At 39.0% G+C, this 25,376-nt stretch overlaps 1 protein-coding gene across 19 annotated transcripts in view; it reads left to right on the top strand.

Annotated features, from left to right (window-relative positions):
• Positions 1 to 25,376, top strand: part of CADPS2 (calcium dependent secretion activator 2) — a 532,394-nt gene that overhangs the window by 408,065 nt on the left and 98,953 nt on the right. For 12 of the 19 annotated variants that reach the window (XM_044246478.1, XM_044246477.1, XM_044246469.1 and 9 more), the window contains 3 exons: positions 3,742 to 3,805; positions 7,502 to 7,625; positions 9,601 to 9,621. In XM_044246478.1, coding sequence (XP_044102413.1) covers positions 3,742 to 3,805; positions 7,502 to 7,625; positions 9,601 to 9,621 — 209 coding nt within the window. The remainder of the gene's footprint in view (positions 1 to 3,741; positions 3,806 to 7,501; positions 7,626 to 9,600; positions 9,622 to 25,376) is intronic. The other 7 variants (XM_044246482.1, XM_044246480.1, XM_044246471.1 and 4 more) reach the window with 1 other exon arrangement.

Below are 25,376 nucleotides of genomic sequence, written 5' to 3'. Positions count from 1 at the left end.
TGAAAACAGCCAATAGTGGAAGTGACACAGAAGATAGTATTAGCAAACAATAGTATTAAAAGAATTCTTACCAAATGTATGTTCAAGCTGTTAAGGGCATCTGTGGAAAACCTGCAACTTCATACTTAACAGTGAAAGATTGAATGCTTTTCACCTAAGATCAAGAGCAAGGCAAGGATATCTGCTCAAAAATCAGTAATCAAGGTTGTGTGGTGTGGACAGTTCAGAAATTGGCTCACACATATATGGTCAACTGATTTTCAAAGATATACAAAGATAGTTTGCAAAATACACTTTTTTTCCAATAAATGGTGCTAGAACTATTAAATAGCCAAATGCAAAATACTGACCTGGACCCATACCTCATACCTGATAAAAAAGTTAACTCAAAATGGATAGATCTAGGAAACAGAAAATCTCTTTGCTCTTTGACTAAGCAAAGATTCTTCAAAACACCAAAATCACGATTCATAAATGGAACAATGTTACCTTGAACTTTATCAATATTAAGTACATTTGATCTTCTAAAGACACTGATGTGGGAATAAAGAGACACATCTCAGAATGGGAAAAAGTATTTGCACACTAGATACCCCCCAAAAAAAACTTCTATCCGGAATATTTAAGTATCTCTTAAAAATTAGTAAGAAATAAAAGAACCCAGTAAAAAATTGTTTCTGATATTTCACCAAAGACACATGGTGACAAGGCATATGAAAAGGTGCTCAACATTCTTACTCTTTAGGGAAATACGAACTAAAACACAATGCAGTACTACTACATTATTAGTATAACTAAAATTAGAAAAATAATTACCTTCCAGTAAGTGTTGGCATGGATGTGAAGCTGGAACTCTGCATATACTCTTGATAGCAGTATAGACGTGTACAACCCACTGTATAAGGTAGTTCACAGGTTTTTAAAAATTCAAACACCGAACATATGACCCAGCCATTCCACTTGTAGGTCTTCTCCAAGAGAAATGCAAGCACATGTCCACGCAGAGACTCTTATTATGAACGTTCGTACCAGCATTATTCATCAGAGCCAGAATATGAGAACAAGTCCGATGGCCATCAACAAGGAAAAGATAAGCAGTGTATTCCCATACTTCTGAGCAATAAAAAGGAATATATGGTTGATAGCATGAATGACTATCAAAATATACTGAGAGAAATCAGACTCAAAGATATATGTGCTATAATACCCCTCTTCCATAAAATTATGGAAATACAAACAATCCAAATACAAAGTGATCCTTGCTTGCTTGGGCTCATGGGATGGGGAGGAAACATTTGGCTGTCATGAATATGTATGTTAAACTGATGAAGGTGATGGTTCCACAGGTGTTTACCTATGTCAAAACTTACCAATTACGTATTTTAAATATGTGCAGTTATATGTCATTTATACCTCTGAGTCTAACTTCCTTAGTGGGAAGTTAGTAGAAGAATATATAAAACTGAAAAATCGAGAATTAGAAATAGTAGCATGTAGGTTAGGAATATAATGTTTAAATACAGAAAGAAAGAGCTTAAAGTAAAAGACTTTTGTTTTTCTGGAGAAATTACTTGGGGAGTGGTGTGGACATGACATAAAGAACTTCTGTTTTTCATAATAAGGCTTTAGAAGAAGTTTCCTTTCAGACTTGTGCATATATATTTTGATTAAAACATACTGTATATTAAAATGATAAAGGAAAAAAAGTTTAATTGTGAGACACGTCTATGCAGGCTCATCTATCTGTAATCAACTTACTAATGGGAATCAAGACAATTTTAATTTATTCAGATTAGATATTAAGATTGGTTGAATTTTATTTGGTAGTGGAGTATTTTCCACTTTGCTTTGTTATTGCAGAGCTGTCAAAGTGGTAACAACCTAAAATATTTATCCTGAAAGCAGAACAAAACTATTCCTTTCTTTTAAAACTCGTTTTGTAAAGATTAATTAGGCTTCTGTGTAGTTATTTTCTGTACTTTATTGATTCAGGATTACTTGTACTCTGTAAATGTGTTGAATTATTTACACATCATGAGCAGCTAATGCTAATTCAGAACATACCCAGTGGGACCTCAGAGCCCTGAAATGCTAAATGTAATCTGGGGATCAGTAACATTCCATTCATAAAATGTGTCACCCACAGGTTAATGGAAATAAACAATAGGAAAGACAATGGGTGGATTATGCAAATACACTGAAAAGATTTAAGCAGGGGGAGGGGACTAGGAGAACCCAATTTGTGTTTTCGTTAAACGTGGATTAAGGTTTATGGTATACAAAATGATGAAAGCTACTTTGCTAATTTGCTAATGCTCCAAAATGCAACACTGCGCAGGAGGAAAAAAAAAAACTATCAAAAATAAATTGGTTGTTGCTTTTGTGCATGGTAGAGGAGAGGAGGAAGAGAATGCATTGACGTAAGAGTTAGTTGAAGGAAATTTTTAACAGCAAATGAAATAGACTTCTGAAGAAAAATTTGACTAGACTTACGATTTTTTTGTGATTATCTGACACTAATAAAAGTTCTATAAAATCAAAACCCTGTCCTAATATGGATTTAACAACTGCTTTGTGAAAAATGCCTCTTTAATCAGTCTTTGAAATTTGCTGTTATAGAAGAAATTGAATTTAAAATATACGTGCTTTAAAAATGTGTGTGTTTTTAGGGAAACCTGTTCAGATTGCCTTGTGGAAAAAAAAAAATAATTTCATTGTGAGTTACGTCTTAGAAGATGTGTTTACCAAGCCCCTGAATAATGGCAAGAGACATGGAAATACATAAACTTCAAGTTACTGGTTTGGAGATTTCTAGTCCAGAGCCAAGCAGCAGCCCAAGGACAGCTCAGCCTCCAGCAGCCCTTGATCTTGAGGCTAGGGGTGGTGGTTGGGGAGGAGGTGCTTTATGGAGCCTGATTCAAGAGAGTGAGCAGCTCTAGCAGGAAGAAGAGGCCCTGACATTCTCTGCTTTTTAAGTGGAAAGTGACCTGAACAGGGACCCGTGTAAAGAGCAATAAATCTGTTACCACCATGTGTCAGCTAACTTCCGAGGAGCCCACTCACTCGTCCAGCCTCTGACCCTGATTTCAGAACGCTGAAGTGACCTGCCCTCTGGTTGTTGGTGTCTATTAGGAATGCATGACATTAGCAAGACTGAGGATGACCATCTCCACTGGCAAGTGGCTGAGCTCTGGAAAGTTGGTGTTTTGTGTGGAGAGGGTGTAGAGTTAGCTACTGGCGTTAATAGGCAGGTGTCAGGAAAGGAGGGAGCTGGAACGTGTTTTGCACTAGCAGTTATGTCTATGGGGTGTGTGTCCATCTCAAGCCACACATAAACACAGGAGGAAGTGTGGGGGGGAACCCTTTCTTTTAGCATAAGGCTTGAATAACAGCAAACCTTAGGAAGATTTTAGGAAATGTATTTTAATTATCTTTTTACTGGTAGACTCTTGGAGATTTTTTTTGTTTTTGTTGTTGTTCTTAATTTACCCTGTTCTTTCTGAACATACATCATCAAAATTTTAGAACGTTTTCATCACAGTTGATACCCTTACTCTTAGAAAGAAACTGAAAGCATGGAACTAAGTAAACTTCTGCCGTTACGATTTTCCCAGATGGGCTGATGCTAGTTTAACCACTTTTCGCTGGTCTTCTATAATGTCACGTAGGAGAAGAGGGAATTATTGAGCAGTCTTGGATAGTACATGTTTGACGTTTTTGTTCCTCCTCTTGTTTTTAAAGATACTGTTTTCCCTTTGGACGACCTGAAGGTGCTCTCAAAGCTACGCTTTCATTACTTGAAAGGGTACGTTTGAATGCTACTTTATAAATGCTCTTTGCACGCGCAGTGGCTGTGTATTTTAGTGACTGAGCCAGCCAGATAGGCTCATTCCTCACCAGGAGTGTGTCCTGTGGGGCTGTCTGCTCACATTTTATCACTTTCTCACCTACTCCTAACTACATTCCAATTCTCCCTACCTCCTACGTCCTCCTCCCCGCAGCTTTCCTGAAGCCGGCCCCTGCCATCTGAGGCTGAGTTGATGTATTGGTAGTACCCATTTTCCCCACCCCTTTCTTTCCCTCATGAAATAGTCTTTTATTTTTTTCCAGTTAAGTATAATCATCTCTTTTTCAGACCTCACAGTTGTCTTTCATTACCCCCTCACCCACCCCCCGATTTATTTGTCTACCTTCCCATCTCTCATACCTATAAAGGTTTATCACTTAACATGCCCAAACGTATCCTTCCTTCCATCCTAAATCAATCTCAGAATCCATTTCAACTTGTGTTACTTTAAATGGATTCATGAATTGTAGAAATTCGTTTTCCCTCAAAAAATAAATAGCACAAGGCTTTCCTATCCATTCTAAAATAATTTATTAATGAAAGTACATTCTCCACTCCTGTTTATGTAACAGACAAGGTTTGAAAGGGAAGTATCATTTTCATTTATTTATAGAACTATTCGTATGCTAGTTGGAGCCTAACAGGTAAGTGATGTGGACAATTCCTGTTCCTTATAAACATTAAAAAAAAAATTCTAAGTATCATATAAAACTCATGATTTGATTATTCTGGTCTTGATTTTTTTTTCTTAAGATGTTTATTTATGTGATAGAGAGCAAGCACAAATAGGGCAAACAGCAGGGAGAAGGAGAAGCAGACTCTTTACCAAGCGGGGAGCCCAATGCAGGGCCTGATTCCAGCACTCAGGGATCAGGACCTGAGTTGAAGGCAGGTGCTTAACAACTGAGCCACCCAGGAGCTCCATCTGGTTCTGATTTATTGACTTCAAAGCACTTGGTCTTGTCCACTTCTCTGCCAAAGAAGTCTAGATATATTACATTATTTATTAGCAAGTCTTCTAAAAGCAAAAAGAAAAGACTTTTTTCAGTGATTTAAGGACTTGCAAGATGAGGGCGAGAACTGATGACTGTATACATTGATTGCATTTATTTATCCCTGTCTTATCCTTGATTCCTATGCATCATGTGATAGAACTATTATTGTAGTAGTTACCTGTTATACTAGAATTTTTATAATAAAACTGCAGGTAAACCAGGCTTGTCGAAAGTATTCATTTCATCTAATCCATTGAGGTATCAAGGAAAAGATGAAATCTTCACAGAGAGTTTTACTTTGGGAATGGCATCCCATCCTGGGTACCTAATGCAGCCTTCTGTGTGCTGGTTTCCATGGTAGAGCTTCCCTCCTCCCCCAGCAAGGAACAGCTCATAATAGCATAGATGCCCTCACGCACTGACAAGTGGCGGGATGAACAGTGACCTTTTTTCCAGTTATCGTCACTTATCATGTCTCTTGCTGAACTGAGAGAGAAATGGTAGGGCCATTTCTTCATTATCACATCTCTGTACTTATTGACATTTTAGGAAAACAAAATCTACATGTGAATTCTTCATACTTAGTATGCTTTGGAAGAAATGGAGGGGATACAGGAAAGAAGCTGTGTCTCCCTTTTTGCTTTTGCCAGCCCGTAATCTGTATTTTGCCAGGAAAGGGGGTACAATTCCCCCCAATTCCAAATTAAATATTTTGACCCGGGACTCACCTCTGTAACAGACATATACATTCTAATTTTAACAGCTATTTCTATTATTTAAAAGTATGTCGGGTGCCTGCATGACTCCGTTGGTTAAGCATCTGTCCCTTGATTTCGGCCCCGGGCATGATCTCAGGGTTGTGGGATCAAGCCCCACTTTGGGCTCCATATTGGAGCATGGAGCCTGCTTAAGATTCTCTCCCTCATCCTTCTCTCCCCCGACCGCCCCCCCCAATTTGTGCTCACACTGTCTCTGAATGAATGAATGAAGGAATGCATGTCACCCTGGGAAGGCCTAGTAGTAAAGTTCCCCGTTCTGTATATGGGAAAAAATTAATTTTAAATTTAAACTGTAGTAATGATCACATTAAAAATGATTGTACATTTAAAAACAAAAATAATAGTACATTAATGCTTGTTGTTTTTTTTTAACTATGAGCAGAAGGGGTTTTTTGGGGTTTTTTTTTGTTTTGTTTTTTTGCTTATTAAGATTCTAAGATGCATTTCTTTTTTTCTTTTTTTTTTTTTAAGATTTTATTTATTTATTTGACAGAGAGAGATCACAATTAGGCAGAGAGGCAGGCAGAGAGAGAGGGGGAAGCAGGCTCCCTGCTGAGCAGAAAGCCTGATGTGGGGGATCATGACCTGAGCAGAAAGTAGAGGCTTTAACCCACTGAGCCACCCAGGTGCCCCTAAGGTGCATTTCTAATTAAAGTGCCAAATATATGTAACTGTGTTAAAGATTTTTAATATGAGACTATGAAGAATAATTGAATTTGATGGCAAGCAAATTTTTAAGTGCTAAGGTTTGCTGTTTTGAAAAAGAAAGCTTGACTAACAAAATTAAAATGTGTTGTAAAGGATCACCAATGCTTAAATGGTTGAGGAAATTTGATGCTTAAATGGTTGAGTAAAAATCCTTAGTACCAAGGTTGATTGAAAGAGAATGAAATAATAAAGCATGAAATGGATGTTTTCATAATCTTTTGATGAAACTTTAAGTTAAAAGACTAATAGAATAGTAAGAATACTTACCATTCTTGTCTTCTCTATATTCACATTTTGCCTTCTATTTTATAATTTGAATGTAAGTAAAGCCAGAAAAGCTGCATTAACTATATGGAAAAGATAGAGGTTAACTAGTGGTATAATCAAAACTGACTGTAAGCAGTTTTAACACTGAGAAAGTTTTGAGGAAAATTATCAGTGAATAATTATAAAAGTACCTAAATATATTATGTTTTGAATTCTGGATGTAATTGTATTTTCCCCTTGGTAATAGTAATACTTCTAATGGGGGGGGGAACAAAAACAAAAAAAACAAATATATATTTAGGAACTCAACAGAAAATAATCTGTTGTTTTTTAATTTCAGAAAGTTTCTGTGTATTTTAACATTTGCTATTCCATTCATTTCATGAAAAGATTTTCTCCCCCCTCAACAGATTAAAGTTTAATTGTGAGAATTAGAGATCTTGATTTTTATATAGTTCAAAAACAGTGCTTATTCTTCATAGCATTTTTTTACTGTTTTCATATATATTGCTCAAAAGATTTAAAGCTCTTAAATTAGGGATGTGCAAGACAAACTTTATTACTTGTCCCAAGGACTATAATCCTGATCTGAAACAGCTGCTCTGATGGTGTCATCACTGGAGGAAAAGTGACAGTCATCACACTGAATGGTGGTTTGGCCTATGGGAGGTTTTGATGTGCATAAATGAGGCTTAGACAGGAGGAGCAAGACGGGAGGATTACATCCCAGTTGTGAAGTGCCGACTCATTACTTTCCCCCAATATTACCTAGGACCCCTTCCTCATGACTCATTACTTTCCCCCAATATTACCTAGGACCCCTTCCTCATAATAGATCTAGGACAGTTTGTGTAATTTGATTGTAGTATCTGTTTTACGCAGTCTCTTTCTCTCCCCCTCTTTAGGTTTTAATGAAAGATATCGCCACTCCCATACCAGCAGAAGAGGTGAAAAAAGTGGTCAGAAAATGTCTCGAGAAAGCGGCCTTGATCAATTACACTAGACTCACAGAATATGCCAAAATAGAAGGTCAGTGCACTGAGCAATTGCCCAAGTGGCAGTGAGAGCCAACAATGCCTATTAACTGAATTTTCTGTGAGAAGTTCTTTCCTTTCCTGAGCAAACCTGTACCGTGGCAAAGGGAAATGTCTCATTAAAATCTCAGCTGGTGAACTGAAGAGCTTTTTCCTATTCATTGCTTTAATATGCCTCCTGGGACTCTGCTTGAATGAAAGACCCAGGATTCGTGCTTAAGTTGTCCTTTGTTCTTATTTTGAGTTTTCAAGGAACCAAAAGGTGTTTTCACGGGCTGTATTTTTTTTATATTACCGTAAGTATGTCTAACATTTAAATTATGGGTAGTGTCTTTTTCCTGATCAGTAACTGTATAGTGTTATATAATTTTATTTTCTGTTCAACACTCTCAGAGAAGGAGGAAACTTGATTACGGTGAGGGCCAAAATAAACTGATAGAAGTCCCTTCAACTTTTCATGGCTTGCAATATTAATGCACTTGAAAGATTAGACCTCTTGAGATAACTGCACATTTTTTCTTCTTCCTTCCAGTTTCATTCACTAAGAATGCTGAAATTTAAGGTGCTTAGAAATAGCTAGATTAAAATTCGTGGCAAAATCCCCAAATCAGCTTTATTCAACAATCCTTTAAAAATAGGAAGAGGCTCAAATATTTTGCTTTAATCATCATTCAAATGGCTTCTGTAGTACATGTAGCATTAACTTAGGAAAAAAGTTTATAGTGTTAAATACTTAATCTAAAAATAAAAGCAAATCCTCTATTAGAAACATTTTAGTAACTTTAAAATTGTACTTAATTGTAAATTTTTCAATTATTGAAATTAGGATAGTTTTATCAAAATTGAGACAATGAAAAAAATTGATTATAGTTGGCTATGTTATATCCTTTTTTCTCTCCAAATCTGATCAAGATTTCTAACAAGCATGCAATAACCAACCTCCTGAGTGATTAACAAAAAAGCCATCCCATCACTATAGCAACCAATATTATATCACGAGAGTAACAACATGAAACCTCCTTAGTTACCAGTTTAACATCATTAATTATGATATCACGTTGTGTTAAAGCAAAAGCAATGAATATTAGATCATTTGGAGAAAGTGGAAGATAAACAGATTGGTTTTCACATCTTGAATACTCATTCAAATAATTTTTGCGTTTTGGAATATTATGTGTTGTGAACATGGTTTGAAAGAATTGACACAAAAATAGACATATTAAAACCTTTCGAATTGGATAAAGGGAAAAAAGTTTGTGCATAACTTGAATAAACACAATACTTTTTTACCCAAATGTTTAAACTCTATCCAAAAAACCTAGGAGAATCTTTTTGTTCTTAACGGTCTATTCTGGTTAACATTTTTGACTGTTGTCTTGTCCAAGAATCCTGAAAAGATATGCAGAATATTTCTATTTTCTAGTCATAGTCCATTTTAACGTGGAAAAATAAAATTTGTCACCACCATGGGTAGCTCTTTTTAATTAGCTAGGTGGGTTAAAACTGGTGGTCAAAAGACATAGCTGTTCTTCTGGATCACACAAAAAAACAAGTCTGTGTTAGAGAAGAGCCTGTCATAGGATTAAATGGACAGTGGGCAGGGAGTTCTTCCACCTCTTTACCTTCTGGAGTCATCCGTCTCTTACTTCTAGTTGACTGTGAGAATATTCTAGAAAATGGATCCTAGAAACCTAATTGGGTGAGACTACTACTGAACGGTCTCCATTAAAAAAAAAAAAAATGCATGTTTATTATATGAGAAAACTTCTATGCATTATCTTCCTTTCTTCTAACCCCCTTAAAAATAAATAAATAAACTTACTGTTTATGCTCCGGACCAGACCAAAAACAAACTCTTAAGTTAGAAATATAAAGCGGGCCACTTTGCTTTGCTTGATTTCTGCCTGCATTATGTGAGCAGCAAGCGTAGAATCCGTTTTTCTCCTAAATTGTCTTTTCTTATGTTTTAGGCCCAGCAGAAAAGGAAGCAGGTAATGAATGTTTGTGCATGCACGTGTTGTGATTTCTGTTGCGGTGGCGTGATGTTTGATAGAGATGAGTAGCTGTCTGCTTTTCAGGGCTCCTGTTAGGCACTTTGGTTAAGTTACTGACAATACTTTGATTTTGTTGGAACTATTATTAATGCTTTGTAGGGAAACTTCAGGCCGTTTATCTCTGTAAAAGTTCAGCGATATTCTTTACATAAATTCAAAGCACAAAACCTGAGGCTGTGTTGATGTTATACCTTATGTTTGAAGCAGGGACACTAGTCTTAGTTGGAAGCTGTTGCCAATATTTGGAGGGCTCTTACAACTAGAAAAGAGGACCATCTTTCCTTTATCACTCCTGAAAAATAACAGTAAAAAGCATAAATGCTATTAAATAAGAAGTAAGCCGCTCTTAACTCTCAAAGTTGCTCATGCGAGGAAGGAACAGGGGTTCTGAAATCCCAACCTCAGGCAGTTGCTAGGAAAGCCGTTCTTCTCTGGGTCTCTGAATCTCTGTAAAGGTTTTGTCACTTTTTTCTTATGCCACTTATCACCATTGCAATTAATTTAGTTGCATGTGCCGTTATCTGGTTATCCTACCTGTCTCTTCTTTAGCCCCTCACAGGCAGGGTCCAGCTGGAACAGGTTCACTGTTGGGGCCCAGCACGCAGCCCCTCACCGCTGGCACCAAGTAGGTTCTCAGTGCTCTGGAGGGCGCCTGGGTGGCTCAGTGGGTTAAGCCGCTGCCTTCGGCTCAGGTCATGATCTCAGGGTCCTGGGATTGAGTCCCGCATCGGGCTCTCTGCTCAGCGGGGAGCCTGCTTCCTCCTCTCTCTCTGCCTGCCTCTCTGCCTGCTTGTGATCTCTCTCTCTCTGTCAAATAAATAAATAAATCTTTAAAAAAAAAAAAAAGGGAGGGATGAGAGCTTAGCTAGTTAGTTCTATCTGCAAACCACAGGACAAGAGACAGGGATGAACCTGCCTAGTCCAAGTTCCCATCCCTCTTTCAAACCCTGCAAGGGGGGTCGTAGACAAGGTTGGCTTGTTTTTCACTGAAGTCTTCGACTGAAGGGCTCTATTCCTATGTTTCATAACTTTTTCAGTTGTGTTTCAGTATTCGACCCCAGAAAGCTTCAGGCACAAAAAGCTCTGAGCCAGGAGAAGGGGAAAGAACACACCGGCAGTGATCACGGAAGTGCCCTTTAGACACACCATCGCATCTTTTGACAGCGCGTCCTAACAGCCGCCGTCCAGGGCTCTGTGACAAACTTCTTCACAATCTCTCAAGGCATTTCACCTCTCATAGTGTTTCTGTCATAAAAATAGTTTGTATGTAGTTGACCCACAGTAAGTCCAGAGTTGTTAGGGGCTTTCCCACTGATACAAAGTAAACAAGTGAGCCCGCCGGGGCTTGGGTTGGGTGTCCTGATCCCCAGCCTGCCAAGGCTTGTGCTCCTTCCCCTGTGAGATGTGAAGGCGTCACAGAGCGCCTTCAGGAAGGATGGGCAAAGGCACCGTGTAAAGTTGCCCACATTCCCATTAAAGAGAGGAGAGAATGGGAGAGTTGCTGTCTCCCATGTACCTTGCTTCCAGACAGAAACCTTCCCTTCCCACGTATTTGACATTCATACTGCTGCTGAACGATACAGGCTAATGACTCTTGGAGAAACATTTTCCTTAAAATTAAGTGCTCACCGGGGCACCTGGCTGCCTCATGTTGGGGTTATGAGTATCGAGCCCCATGTTGGGTGTAGAGATTACTTAAAAATCTTTAAAGGGCGCCTGGGTGGTGGAGTCAGTCAAGCATCCGACTCTTGGTTTCGGCTGGGGTCGTGATTGTAGGGTCACAAGATAGAGCCCCGGGTTGGGCTCCATGCTCCGCGTACCGCCTGCTTAAAGATCGCTTTCCCTCTGCATGCCACCCCCCTCCCACAACTGCTCGCTTGCTTGCTTTTTCTTTCTCTCTCAGTGAAATCTTTTAAAAAGATCTTTAAAATTTTAATATAAAGAACTAGAAAAGAGGGGAAAAAATCAGTGTCGTCTAGGTGATTTAAGTGGATTGAAAGGGAAAGCTAATCTCCGTTGAAGAATCTTCTGAAGTAACAGAGGAGAGGTTTTGAAGAAATGCAGTTCTCTTTGTTTGGTTGCATTTGGTAGCAAGTTAACAGGGTTACCTAGTAAATGTTCTTGGAGGTACTTTTAAAAGTGACTAAAAATGAGGAAGTCGGTTACATGTGCAAGAGCTCGAATGCATGATAAGACTTCCAAGCAGTATTCTCTTGGGCAATATGATCCTTTTCTTCAGTCAGTTTGTACCATCCAGAGAGGAGTCGAATTCTGCCCAAGATTTGTCATGATTTTGTCATCTATTGACTGCCTTTTCCCTCAGAGGCTTTCTTCTTTACTCTGCTTCATTAGCTCCTTAAACAACTCTACAAAACAGACACTTTACAGAAGAGGTAACCGAGACTTCAGAAAAAAGTCAGTACGCTGCCCAAGGATGTGCTGTTGTTATTCAGTTCGGCAGACATGGGATATGCACCCCTGGATCTCTGTGTTCTGGGGTGCCCTGCCTCTGGGGCTGTCTGATTCCAAGTGCTGACCTCAACACCTCAGGCACATCGCAAGGGCCACGGGGTCACTTTTGCCAAAAGTATAGATATTTATTTAAGGAGGGTAAACACTTATTACCAGGAGCCGTTTTAAGCACTTTACATGTATCTATTCACCCTTTCCAATAAATGTTTCTATTATTGCTTTTCTGGGAAACTGAAGCAGGGAGGTTACTAGCCATCTGCCCAGAGACAGCTAGGAAGTAGGCAATTACAACACACTATCTGCCTGTTGAGCTTGTTGTCTTTATTTTCCTGAGTCTCCCTCCCTCCCTTTTCTTGGCAACTTGGGTAGTTAAATTTGCACTTGATTAAGATACGTGGGCATTTGAAAGGAAGTCTGAAACCGTAGGGCCCATAGAATTATAATGAAAGCTATAGATGTAACTTAAAATTTTCTAGTAGTCACATTAAAGAGGTAAAAAAGAAACAGGAGAAATTAATTTTAATAATAGTTCATTTAACCTAATATATCCAAATATTTAAAAATGTATTCAGCATACAAAATTATTAATGAGATATTTTACGTTCGTTTTTCATACATCGTCTTCAAAGTCTGGTGTGTATTTTACTCTGCTAGCACATTTTATAGCCCCATTGCAAGTACTTGTTTACCTGTGGCTGGTGGCTGCTGAATTAATTGGGCAACACAGATCCTTTCATAAGACTAAGAGTTGGACTCGAGAATCTGAATCTTTTTGTCCCCGCCCCGCCAACACACACAACATATCTCACAGTGTCAGATGTTGAAAGTGAATAAAAAAGTGACCTCTCCTCTCCCCCAATCCACACCATCTCCCTCCCTTCCCTACTTTATTTTTCTCTGTGGCCCTTACGATCGAACACATGGTATAGTTCATTCATCCTTCGATTATCCTAGAATGTTGGCTCCACAAGGGCAGGACTTTTGTATTTCAATAACTGCTCTATCTCCTGTGCTGAAGACCGCACCTGGCACGTGTTTGGTACTCGATAAATATTTATTGAATAAATGAATGAGTTTATGGCAGAGAGTGATCAGGCTATTTATAGCAGAGAGAACATCTGTAAACTGGCAAACTGGCTTGCAAAAGGTCATTCAAATCAATCACTGAATAATTAACAATATAAAAGCAAAAACTAACCACTTAAAAATAATAAGATTGGAAAAATTAAACCCGAATTTCATGCTCTTATCATGGGGGTGGGCTGGCGGTGAGACTAAATCTGAATCACAGAACCCAGAGGTTATAGAGAACAATTGCATTAGCAGTATTTAGCAGTCTAACCTGTTTCAGTTGTTTTTATAATTCAGCGTGATGCTCAGTTGGACCCTTAGTCTTTTCCATCCTTGGGAATTCTTCACATTCTCCATCTGCAATGCAAATTTGCAGAATAAAGGGATTTTACAACTTTGTAATAGATGAAATAAAACAAATGCCCTCTTTCTTAATGTCTTCTTTCCTCGGGAATTCTTTGCATTTGTTTCATGAGAATAGGTAGTTCATTTTGAGAACTTAAAATGTCTAGAAAGCATTTTTTTTTTAATTTTAAGAAATGTTTGAGATTTACATGGCTGCAGAATCAGCCAGTTTTCTTCCTTGATTTAATTTTATCACTACTGTTTATGTAATAGTAAGATCCTTTTTACAGTATTTATAATATGGGGTTCAAAAGGTGCTGAAACTTCATTTTCCTAATTGTGTCTCCTTTTTCTTTTTTTTAATTGTATGCCTTGTTGATGCAAAGTAGTTCCTTTTAAAGGAAAATCAATTTCTTAATTCAAGGAATTTCTTACAGACCAGAACAGCAATAATACATCTAATAACAGTCACTGCTTTCTTCTGAAAACTATGCACCGTATGAGGACTTACGATAAAAGAGAGAAAGGGCTCCTACAGCTTGCCTTGACCTGAGATCTTTTGCATAGATTTGGGAATTAGACTTGTGGTGAATCTCAAAACATGGAGGTGCCCTAAACAAAAGGTAGCATGGAATGAACAGGCAAAGTCTTTGTACACTGAGGATCTGTCTGGGCCCTTTGGTTGCCAGGTTTCCAGGTCTAACCCCCAAGTGCTCTCATTTTCAAAGTCTCTGTTGAACAGGTAGAGATGCTTTCCCAGAGGGCCACACTGCTTGCTTTCTTTGAGAGAAGTTGTACTTTGGCAGTCCTTACGTCATTAGGATGTGTTTGCCATCAGGTAGCATTTTAATTTAGCACTCCATTGTCAGAGTGTAATGATAACTAATAAATAAAATCTGTTGTATAGCAGTGAGTAGATAAAAACTGCACGGTGATGAGGATAGTTTTTGTTAGTGAATAATTTCTTAGTAACATTTTTAGAATGACCCTTTTCTCTCATAAAAGTTGTATGTGTTATAAATTTGGTTTAAATTTTTTTTGAGTAGTCTATGTTACAATGAATTCAGGTTACTAATGTCTAAGTAATAGACCTGCAATTATGCACTCCCATTAGAATTGATGATACTTGGACGGAGGTAATTTGCATATTGGAAGAAACAGACCTCTCAGGTTTAAAACTGGAAGGCAAAATGGAAGATTTAAAGAATTTCTTTGCAGCCTTTTTGGACAGCTTTGCTTGGACAGTGGGACTTTGGCATGAAAGTAAAACCTCTGTGACCATTTCTGCTTCTAAGTCACCTGATGACTTAGAGACAAATTCATAAATGTAATTTCTGGCTGTGAGAGAGAATGACATTGTTATCTTTAAATTTTTTTAGAAAATCATAACTCTATAAAGGGCTTTTAGTTTATAAAACAATATGTATATATTGGGGTGCCCGGGTGGCTCAGTTGTTAAGCCACTGCCTTCGGCTCAGGTCATGATCCCAGGGTCCTGGGATCACAGCCCCGCATCAGGCTCCCTGCTTAGTGGGGAGGCTTTTTCCCCATCTCCCACTCCCCATGCTTATGTTCCCTCTCTAACTCACTCTCTCTGTCAAATAAATAAATAAAGCCTTAAAAAAAAATCATTATGTGTATATAGAGTAAAAACTTGTTGCTTGAGCTGCATCATCTGGATAGGGATCAAATTAAAATTTATTTTTGTCCTATATGCAAAGAAAAAACTGGATATTTTTCAGATGATCAGTGGATGCTTTAAATTACCTAAGAAGATAAATTTTTTTTCTGACAGCCATAAATTACTTTTATTCCATCATCTAATATGCAATTGAAATGTTTGTTTTAAACTATCTTTTTCTCATCAATATATTGAGTTAAATGTCTTTCACACCACTCCCTTGCTCTACCAGTAGCCTTAATTTATATAATGTATATACCAGAGAGTATTACAACCATATGCTCTTTTATGTACTCTATGAGTGATGGGAATCTGCTCTGGCCATTTCCACAGCTGATCTGGAATGAATGAGCAATTGTAGTATGTTTGTTTGCTTCGGCTTTTTTCCTCACCACCTCACACAAGATGGCAAGCCCCACTGGATAATTTGTGTTCACACCAATTAGTTAGCTCATGATAATGTTGACAGATTAATTCCTATGAATCAGGAGATGTTGGGACCTAATAAACAGGAGTTGCAGGGATTATTGACTAGAAGAGGCAAAGGAAGACATTGGCTTCCATCCGACAGGGTTTTGGAGCTGTGAGTGGACCTTCGCTTAGCTCATCGCAGACTTCAGACGCGCGAAGTGTGTTGTGCAGGTGTACGTTCACTCTGCACACACGGGTAACCAATGACAGGACAAGTCAAGTGAGGCCATAGAAGCCCCCGGGATGCCAGTGGCAACATGATGGTGATGCTGGGAACAGTCTCGGGGCTACTGCACTCTCTACCCTCAGCTCTAGTGACCGAAGGAAGGACGAGGAGGAGTCTCGGCTCCAGACAAACCGTGGAGACGTTTAAGGACACTGAGTGCCCTCACCTCTGAAATTGGTTCTAAATCTGCATTTCATCACCATCCTTCCTGATTTATCTGAGTTTAATTGTGAGGAGGCATTAGTACTTGTCACTCAATTAAACAGCTGCTGACAACACTTTGCTGCTACCTCTGGTTTGGGCTTTCCATACCTCATGTCGGCGTTAACGTTGCCAGCACTGGAGGTGCCGAGGTGTTCTGGGACCTCAAGTAGTGCCACCTTTCCTTGACTCACGGTCTCTGTCATGAGTCGTCCGCCCTTTCCTTCTTTATTTTTGTAGTGTGAGTTGTAATAGAGGAGGACCGTCTCCATCAGGGATGGTCATAGCTAGTCCCATATTCAGAATGAACCTGGATGCAATCTTGACTGATGTTCTCTTTCCAAATCCAGCTCTCACAGGAACTTGACCTTAAGTACTTAAGCTCTTGGTCTTCAGTAAGTTTGGGGTATTCAAGAGCAGCCCCTTCCTTTCCACCTTGGAAACACAGTAAGCCTCAGCTCTGTAGCTCTGCACCTACAAACTTTTCAGCATCGCCATTTACCTGTATCTCCTGTTCTCCAGCATCAAGGGATGAGGTATCTTCTTCAAGGCTAACTCATCCACCTATGATACTGATCTCAACTGCACCTACTCTTTTCTGGATGGAATTTACTTTGTGTATCTCTTTCTCCTGTTCCTCCATCTTTCTACATATTTCCTTTCCATCTGTAACCCTGGTGTCTCCCTAAATAAAGCTGCCTCACCCTGACCGCTCCACTGCCTTCCATCTGCCATCCAAAAAGCAGCATATACTCCATTTTATTTTCCTCACCTTCACCGCGCTTGTCTGTCCAAAGGAGTTTGGTTTCCAGTCTCACCAGCCTGTCTCACGGGGAGTTACACTAGCTAGGAGTATGCCTGAGCAGAGTGACTGGGGCATTGCCTTGAGACCATCAATTCCTTTCCTTTTGCCTTTGGAGTCGGTAGCAGGGGCTGGTATCTGTGGCATTATCAAGACTGGGTCCAGCTTTACTGTCATGAGATGAAAACTGGAAAGGGCCTCGCCACTCTCAGTCACACCTTCCCTCCTCGGCATCCCAACCTCTAGCCTAGTGAATTAAACCTAAGGGGACTCTTGGTCAAGTGCTACAGCTTTGAATCTAACAGATTAACAATGAATTCCTATCCTTAGGAGTTGCCAAATGGGTTAGTAGCAAAAGGGAATTATCCATATTGGTTCTGTACTCTGGGATCCTGTGCTCCAATGCTGAACTTTCTCTATCCTGAAAGGACACAGGCAAGCTCCCGCCCATCATCTCATCCTGAGTTTCTCCAAAGGGCCATGAGCTCTCAGGTCAAAATAATTAGATTCCTGAGGAGTACAGCCCCTATAAAAGACCGATGATATCTATCATCTAGAATTTATTATCCTTAGGAGTGAAAATTTAAATTAAGCATGATACATATATTCAAGGACATGTAGGAAGAGTCTAGCAATATGATGCAGGGACCAGAAGTCATGAAAAACCAAATGGAAATATTAGGTATGAAAGTAATAAATGATTGTAAGAAACAATGGATGCAGGATGAATACAGTTGAAGAACTTATTAGTCATCTGGGAGATGAGAGTGAAGGCAGCAGGAAAGGCAAAAAGGTGTAGACAATGTAAAAGGGAATTTTTACATGCAATATCTTATCTTGGTTGATATATAGTTTTTCTTAAAACTATAAGCATGGCCTCATGCTGATAAGTGAGGTGGAGAATAGAAACAGATCGACTTTCATCAGAGTAAGAAAAAAATTCAGGTAAATAGAGTATGAAAGAAAAATAACAAGAGATATGAGATGTAGAAAATAATGGAAGAGTATTATGAACAACGACAAAAATCGAGAATTTAGATGAAATTGATACATTTCTTAAAAAACTGTGTCAGTGTGATTAACACAAGAAATGAAACTCAGGCCAATCAGTTTTAAAGAAATTTAAATAGTTGTCAGAACCCTGCCATTCTGAAATCCGTAAGCCTGGTTGGTTTTGGAGGTGAGCTCTACCAAATTTTTAAGGAGCAGATCCTATCCAAAATAAGTTCAGTGAAATGGAAAATGAGTGAAAGCTGTCCAGTTCATTTCGTCAAGCAAATACAATCTTAATTCCCAAACCTGATAAAGGGAGTTGAACAAAGGAAGATTAATATAAGCCCATTTCATTGTGAGCATATATGCAAAATCACTAAGTAAAAGCTCACAAAAATCCAACAGTGTATTGGGAAAATAATCAATGGGGTTTATCCCAGGAATATAAAAGGGGTTCAGCATCAGGAAACTAACAAACTAAAAGCAAAACTTGTATCTCAAGAGATGTTAAAAAGTATGTGAAACAGTTCAATGCTAACATGATTAAAAATTACATTATTAGCATCCTAGAATTCCTTAACTTTATTAAGCCCATATAGAAAAAAACCTAAAGCAAATATTTTACATAATGAAGAAAGTTTAGAGGCATTCCCACTAGGATTAGGGACGAGTACTTACAGAATCATTGCCACAACACTGAGAGTCTTGGACAACATTAAAGAAATGAAAAAAGTAATTCCAAAGAATGGGAAGAGGAGATAAAGCTATCATTGCAGATGGAAGAAAAAAAATAAAAAGTCCATCATTGCAGATGAAATGATCATCTCTCTAGAAAATCCAGGAGGATCTACATAGAACCTTTTTTTTTTTAAGATTTATTTATTTATTTATTTATTTGACAGACAGAGATCTCAAGTAGGCAGAGATGCAGGCAGAGAGGGAGGGGGAAGCAGGCTCCCTGCTGAGCAGAGAGCCTGACATGGGGCTCAATTCCCGGACCCTGAGAGTATGACCTGAGCCGAAGGCAGAGGCTTGACCCACTGAGCCACCCAGGCGCCCCTACATAAAACCTTTTAGGTAAGAGTTCAGTAAGCTTGCCAGATGTAAACTCAACCTGCTAAAATTAATACCCTTTCTCTACACTAGTGGTTCTCAAATGTTTGGTCTCACAAACTAGTACACTCTAAAGATTCAGATCCCAAAGAACTTTTATTTAGATGGATTGTTCCTACCAATATTTATTATAATAGAAGTAAAACTGAGAAATTTATGAAATATTGATGTTTATAATTAACAATAGGAAACTCATCGCCTAAATCGCCAACTCATCAACATAAATCGCTTTTGAAAAAAAATATTCTTTGCACACCTCTTTAATGGTTGTCTTAGTTAAACACAGCCGGATCCTCATAGGTGCTTCTTGCATTGAGTCTACTGCAATATCTTATCTTGGTTGATATATAGTTTTAAGAAATCTGGCCTCATGCTGATATGTAGTTGGAAAGGGAGGAGTATTTTAATAGACTTTTTTAAGTAATTGTGGGTTTTCCTCCCTGATATTATACCAAAACTTGGCAGGTGGTAATTTCTTTCAGGTTAGTTGCAATGTAGAATCTGAAAGCTTATCAGTGAATTTTTCATACTATTCAATCCGGTTGGTTCATCATCTGCTTTGAATAGATCTTTTGCCATGCATGATATTTTTTAACACAATGAAGTAATCATTTAGAAACTACTGATCCACTGAGTTAAGATCTTCTTTTTTTTTTTAAGATTTTATTTATTTATTTGAGAGAGAGAGAGAGACAGAGTGAGAGAGCATGAGAGGGGAGGTCAGAGGGAGAGGCAGACTCCCCATGGAGATGGGAGCCCGATGTGGGACACGATCCCAGGACTCTGGGATGATGACCTGAGCTGAAGGCAGTCGCTTAACCAACTGAGTGACCCAGGTGCCCAAGATCTTCTTCTTAGTGTTAATATATCAAAAAGTCATCTTTATTAATATCACCTGCCTCATCAGAAAGACTCAAAGTCTTCGGAGGCTGTCAAGTTCATGACAGAACTTTTCTAAAATTCTAGTTTTCTTTGAAATCTTTAATTTTATAATTACAACAAATACTGGTTTTTTAAGCAGCGGGTTGATTTCAGTTTTTCAGAAAATGTCTGCCAAATATCCCCAAGTCTAAATAAGCATACTTTGTCCATCAGTAGTCTATTCAACTAGAAATGGTTCTCTGAAAAGAACAGTGCCCCTCCCCACTCAAATAATGACACACATTACACTTCAGTATGTAGTCATGCTTTGTGCAAAGTTTTCATTCTGTCAGTTCTTTAAAAATGTATACTCAAGGACAGAGGTTCAACAAAGCTTGTTTTACTGTTTTATCAAGGACTTTCGTATGGAAAACTGGCTTTTTTTCTAGTGTGCGTGGGGGTAAAGAACCCAGCAATGAGTAGAATTTAGCACCATGGCCTTGGTTCATGCTGACATAACAGTCGTTTTACCTGCCGTTGCTTTTGTACCATCACTGTAAATATCAACAGAGCCAAAAAGACAAAAAACAATCTCAGTATTACGAAAATAATTTTGACCTCACGGATCTCTGCAGAGTCCTGAGGATCCCCACTGGTCCATGGACCACAGTCAGAGAACTACTGCTCCACACCATAGACCAACTAGCTAAAAAATATAAACAAAAAGTGTCTTGTACAGTAACCAAACTAGAAGGCAACCAGGAATTGAGTTTGCCAAAAGCATGTAAAATTTCCTAGATCTCTAAAGAAACATTTGAAAATCAAAGGTTATAGAGAGCAATCTAAGTAGATACAAGACAGGGCGCCTAGGTGGTCTAGTAGGTTAAGCAAGCAACTCTTGGTTTTAGCTCAGGTCCTGGCCTCAGGGTCGTGAGATCCGGCCCTTGGTCAGGGCTCTGTGCTCAGTGTGGACCCTGCTTAAGATTCTCTCTCCCTTGTCCCTGCTCTCTCCCCTCCATCCCTTCTCACAGATGCTTTATCTCTTTCTCTCTCTCTCAAATCTTAAAAAAATAATAATCAATATAAGATGGTTCATGCCCTAAGAGGGATGACTTGATAGCCTAATATATAAGCTCACTCCCAAATTAATCTATAATTCACTGAAGTGTCACATCAGAATTCCAGAGTTGTTTTTTTGTTTTTTAAGAACATGACAAATTTAAATGGAAGAATAGAGGATATTGAATAAATCAACTTTAAGGGGAAAAGGATGAAGACTTGTCTTGTCCTGACACTACAGTTACAAAACCTTCACCAAAGCCTGTGAAGAAGAATGTAGGACTCATGTACAAATGGGAAAAGCCTGCTATGCTTCATCTGTGATCAAGTGGGAACATAAGTCAGTGGGGAAAGGGTGGGCTGTTTCAGAGATGAAGTTAGAAAGAAGGGCTTACTGGGGCGCCTGGGTGGTGCAGTGGGTTGAAAGCCTGACTTTGGTTTTGGCCTAGGCTGATATCAGGCCTGGGAGGGAGCCCTGCAGGGGCTCAGCACGGAGATGAGAGTAGGCTTGAGACTCTGTCTCCCTCCGCCTCTCCCTCTGCCCTGCCCCACTGCACGTGTGTGTGCACATGCTCTCTCCCTGAAGATCTTTATTTATTTATTTTACAGACAGAGATCACAAGTAGGCAGAGAGGCAGGCAGAGAAAGGCTGAGCAGAGAGCCCCATGCGGGGCTCCATCCCCGGAAGGCAGAGGCTTTCACCCACTGAGCCACCCAGGTGCCCCTAAAGATCTTTTTTTCAAAAAGGACTTCTACATGGAAAAAAACTAAATCATCCTCTGACAGAAACATGGTCTCCAGAGCGATCAGAGACGTCAGTGTAATGAAGTAAATGTCAACCACTATGGATTTAGTATTTCTTTATGGTGACTATCCCCAGCGAATGTTTTTACCTTTTCATTTTCCGTGCTGATTTTCAAAGCTTATCTGATACCTATTTAGAGTTGAAGCAGAATTGCTTTAACTTTCTTGTAAAACATAACATGTTCCATTTTAGTAACTTCATTGTCTACATAGAATTGTCAGCTAACCATCTCTGCTTGAAAAAAAAATTCTTAGCCCCCTCCGAAGTGATGCCTTGAAAGCTCTATGAATCCTATCGATTCCCAGTTGCAAGAGGAAAAGATTCGTAAAATAATATAAGGTAACCACACAAAAGAGTGCATCAGGAGTTAGTTAATTGAATATATCCCAGATTCCCCAGGATCTGGAAAAATCTATTCTTCCGAATCTTTTCTTCAGTGAATATTTGTCTTCTGTAGGGATTCTTACCGAGAACATAAGCACCTCCTGAGAAAACAAAGCATTTATGTAATGTCTCCTTTGTCATGCCCCTGACTGGGAATTATTCCCTCAGCCGTGATCTGTCACACTCTGAATGGCTCTTGCTACAATCTTGTCTCTTTCCTCTGAAGATGCATAGAAATCTCATTACAAGCGTTCAACACCTGTTCTCTAAAAGGTCTCAGAAAGGATGTCAGTTTACTCCGCTCACTTGACAATGTGTCATATATTTGTGGTGTGTGTGTGTGGTTTTTTTTTTTAATTTGTATATGGAATGCGATGCACAGATAAATGCAGTCTTGACATAGCAAGTTTTCTTTCTTTCATGAGCGATTTGATAGAATTTATTATCCTCCATATCCAGAGTTTGAAACCGACTGGTTGGTGACCTTTTCATTTATTTACTAACATGTGTCGGCAGGTAAACCGAGTGACCTAGACCAGTGTGGCTCGTGCAGCACCTTGTTAATCTGAGTCCTTCAGATGTATTCAAAAGTCTTTTCCAATTGGACAAAACCAGAGTAATGCAAACTGACAGATTTCGCCTCTTTATTCTCCACAGAGTTTGTTAGGACTCACAGCCTGGACAGATGAGAGTTCATTACTTATGGGCCCATAACTAAGTGGCCATATAGCTTCAAGCACTAAATGAAAAGGCCTGATCAGTGTTTGGAATGTCAGATTTTTTTTTTTTTAATTTCGGAAAAATGAACCTGTAAAATATTCCTGCGGTATGTTGGTTACACATATGTTCATAGTGGGCAGCAAACCTGGGATGTTAAAACTGTAGAAATATTCAAGATATCACTAAGCCCTACCCTCCTCTCTACACCTGGTCTTTACACCTGTCCAACTGGGAGACATTGTCCAAATCTATGCATCAAATATCACTACTGGGATGCCTGGGTGGCTCAGTGGGTTAAGCCTCTGCCTTCAGCTTAGGTCATGGTACCAGGGTCCTGGAATCAAGCCCCACATTCGGCTCTCTGCTCAGCAGGGAGCCTGCTTCCTCCTCTCTCTCTCTCTCTGCCTGCCTCTCTCTGCCTAATTGTGATCTCTCTCTCTATCAAATAAATAAAATCTATTTTTTTAATTTAAAAATTTTTTTAAAAATCACTACTAACACATCACTTGGCTGCCCTAACATGTCTTTCTTCCATGTCAAAGGAAGCAGAGGTACATATAGACAGCAAGATCTTGAACTCATTTCTTAGCACCCAAGGTTACAAATCCTTTCAAAGTGTATCTTTCTTTTATTCTCTTTCCTTCTCCTTCAGCTTGTCCCCCAGCTGGGCAGCCTCTGAAGTCCCTTTCACCCTCCTATTGCCCATATCCTCACACCTTCATTCCCACCACCTCCTGCCTTGCCTGACTCCCATTGTTTATGGCAGACCTTCTCCTTGAGAATGAAAGAGAGTTTAAGGGGCAGGTGGAGAATGGGCCTGTGGAGGTGTGATGGTAATTCTTTGATGCATGAATATAACAAATGGCCATGGAAAGGCTGTTCTAAGTAAATGTAGTTTGAAGACAAGAAGAACTAGGCATGAAATGTAAGATGCTATAGACCTTAATTATATTATAATTTAGTACTGGCCTGGCAGTCACTATAACTGAGATGATTATGAGGGTTTTTAATTCCTGAATCAGAATTATATTGAGAGGAAATATACAATGTATGTATAAGGAACAGTAATATCAAGTAATAACAAGTAATATCAAGTAATATATAACAGTAATATCAAGGAGACCATTTGTCAGTTTCAGCTGCCAAATATGCATCAGTGTGAGGTGTGTGTGTGTATTTATATACGAATGATAATATAGGATATAACGATATATATCAGGGCTAAAGACCAGTCTTTGGGAAAACCCCTATTATACAATTAGCAGGTAGAATTGCCAGTGGAAAATTTTTATGCTCTCATTAGAATCCTGCGGCATATATTCCAGCCAGGGCCAACCAGAGCTAGCTAAATATCCACTGGAGAGAGTTTTCTTCTCTTCCAAGCCTTCATAGTCCTTGCAGCCAGCAACACTATAATGATTTTTTTTTTTTTTCCCTGTGAGATCTTGGATCTTCCTGCTTCACAAACTTGAGAGCCAGGGTCTCAGGAGTTAAAAGGACAACTTTAATGAAACTCAAACCAAGCTGTCTGTGTTTCTCCACTCATAAAATCACATAAAAGCCTGTAAAAACTGTTAAACTACATATTAAAGCCTACTGGTGTTTCTCTAATTCCATCACCAACATTCCTTATTTTAAGATCTTAAGAGAAAACTGTGTCTCCATATTCCTCCTGAAGAAAGTCGCACAAAACATCACTGACATCTACCTCATGTATGTATCTGGCTGTTTATGGCCCATCATACGTCCTGGATCTCCCTTGTTCTTGGCTTCTGCAGATTATTCCATTTAGGTTCAATCTGGCTGCTATTGGCCTATATACCCCAGTGGCCAATTCTCCTTTGTTCCACAGTTGACCACTTGCTTAAGTATGAATTTATTGGTGGGTAAGATAATCCAGGTAAAGCAGTTAATGTGACCATCACCACAGGACAATTATTCCAAAGTACTACATCATTAGCCTGGTTAATTCCAAAGGGGTATTAACTGAAACTTTGTTTTCAATGATAGGATCATTCAATGAGCTGGTCCCAAAGGGGTGCTAGGAATTAGCAGACCACAGACCTATTTGTTTCCAAACATCTGCAGTATTAGTATTCTCACAGATCTTAAACCGTTGTAGGGGGGCCGTGACATCTAGATATTTTCATTCATACAGAATTGTTCAACTATGGATACTATCCTGTCTGGAATTAACATTACAGAAGAGTAAAACGTGTTCAGATTCTACAGGAAAAAGTCACCTTTTTCTCCTCAAACGAAATTTATACAATGATGTAGCTTGATTTCAGGGAAAGGAGGAAGTAGCCTGAAGTTTCAACAGGTCGCCTTTGTATGTAAGCTCTTTTTCCATAAACACTCGTAGTTCTTAAAGTGCATACCCGAGACAAGGATCATTGGCGTTTCCCTGGAACTTGTTAGAAAGGTGAGTTCTTGGGTCCCAAACAAGAGCTCCTGATCTGAAAGTTTGAGAGGGATGCCAGGCAAT

The sequence above is a fragment of the Neovison vison genome, chromosome 4 (genome assembly GCF_020171115.1).
Source record: "Neovison vison isolate M4711 chromosome 4, ASM_NN_V1, whole genome shotgun sequence".
In the NCBI taxonomy this organism is placed as follows: domain Eukaryota; kingdom Metazoa; phylum Chordata; class Mammalia; order Carnivora; family Mustelidae; genus Neogale; species Neogale vison.
Note: the sequence above shows the minus strand (reverse complement) of the source record. Positions and strands in the feature narration are given on the sequence as shown.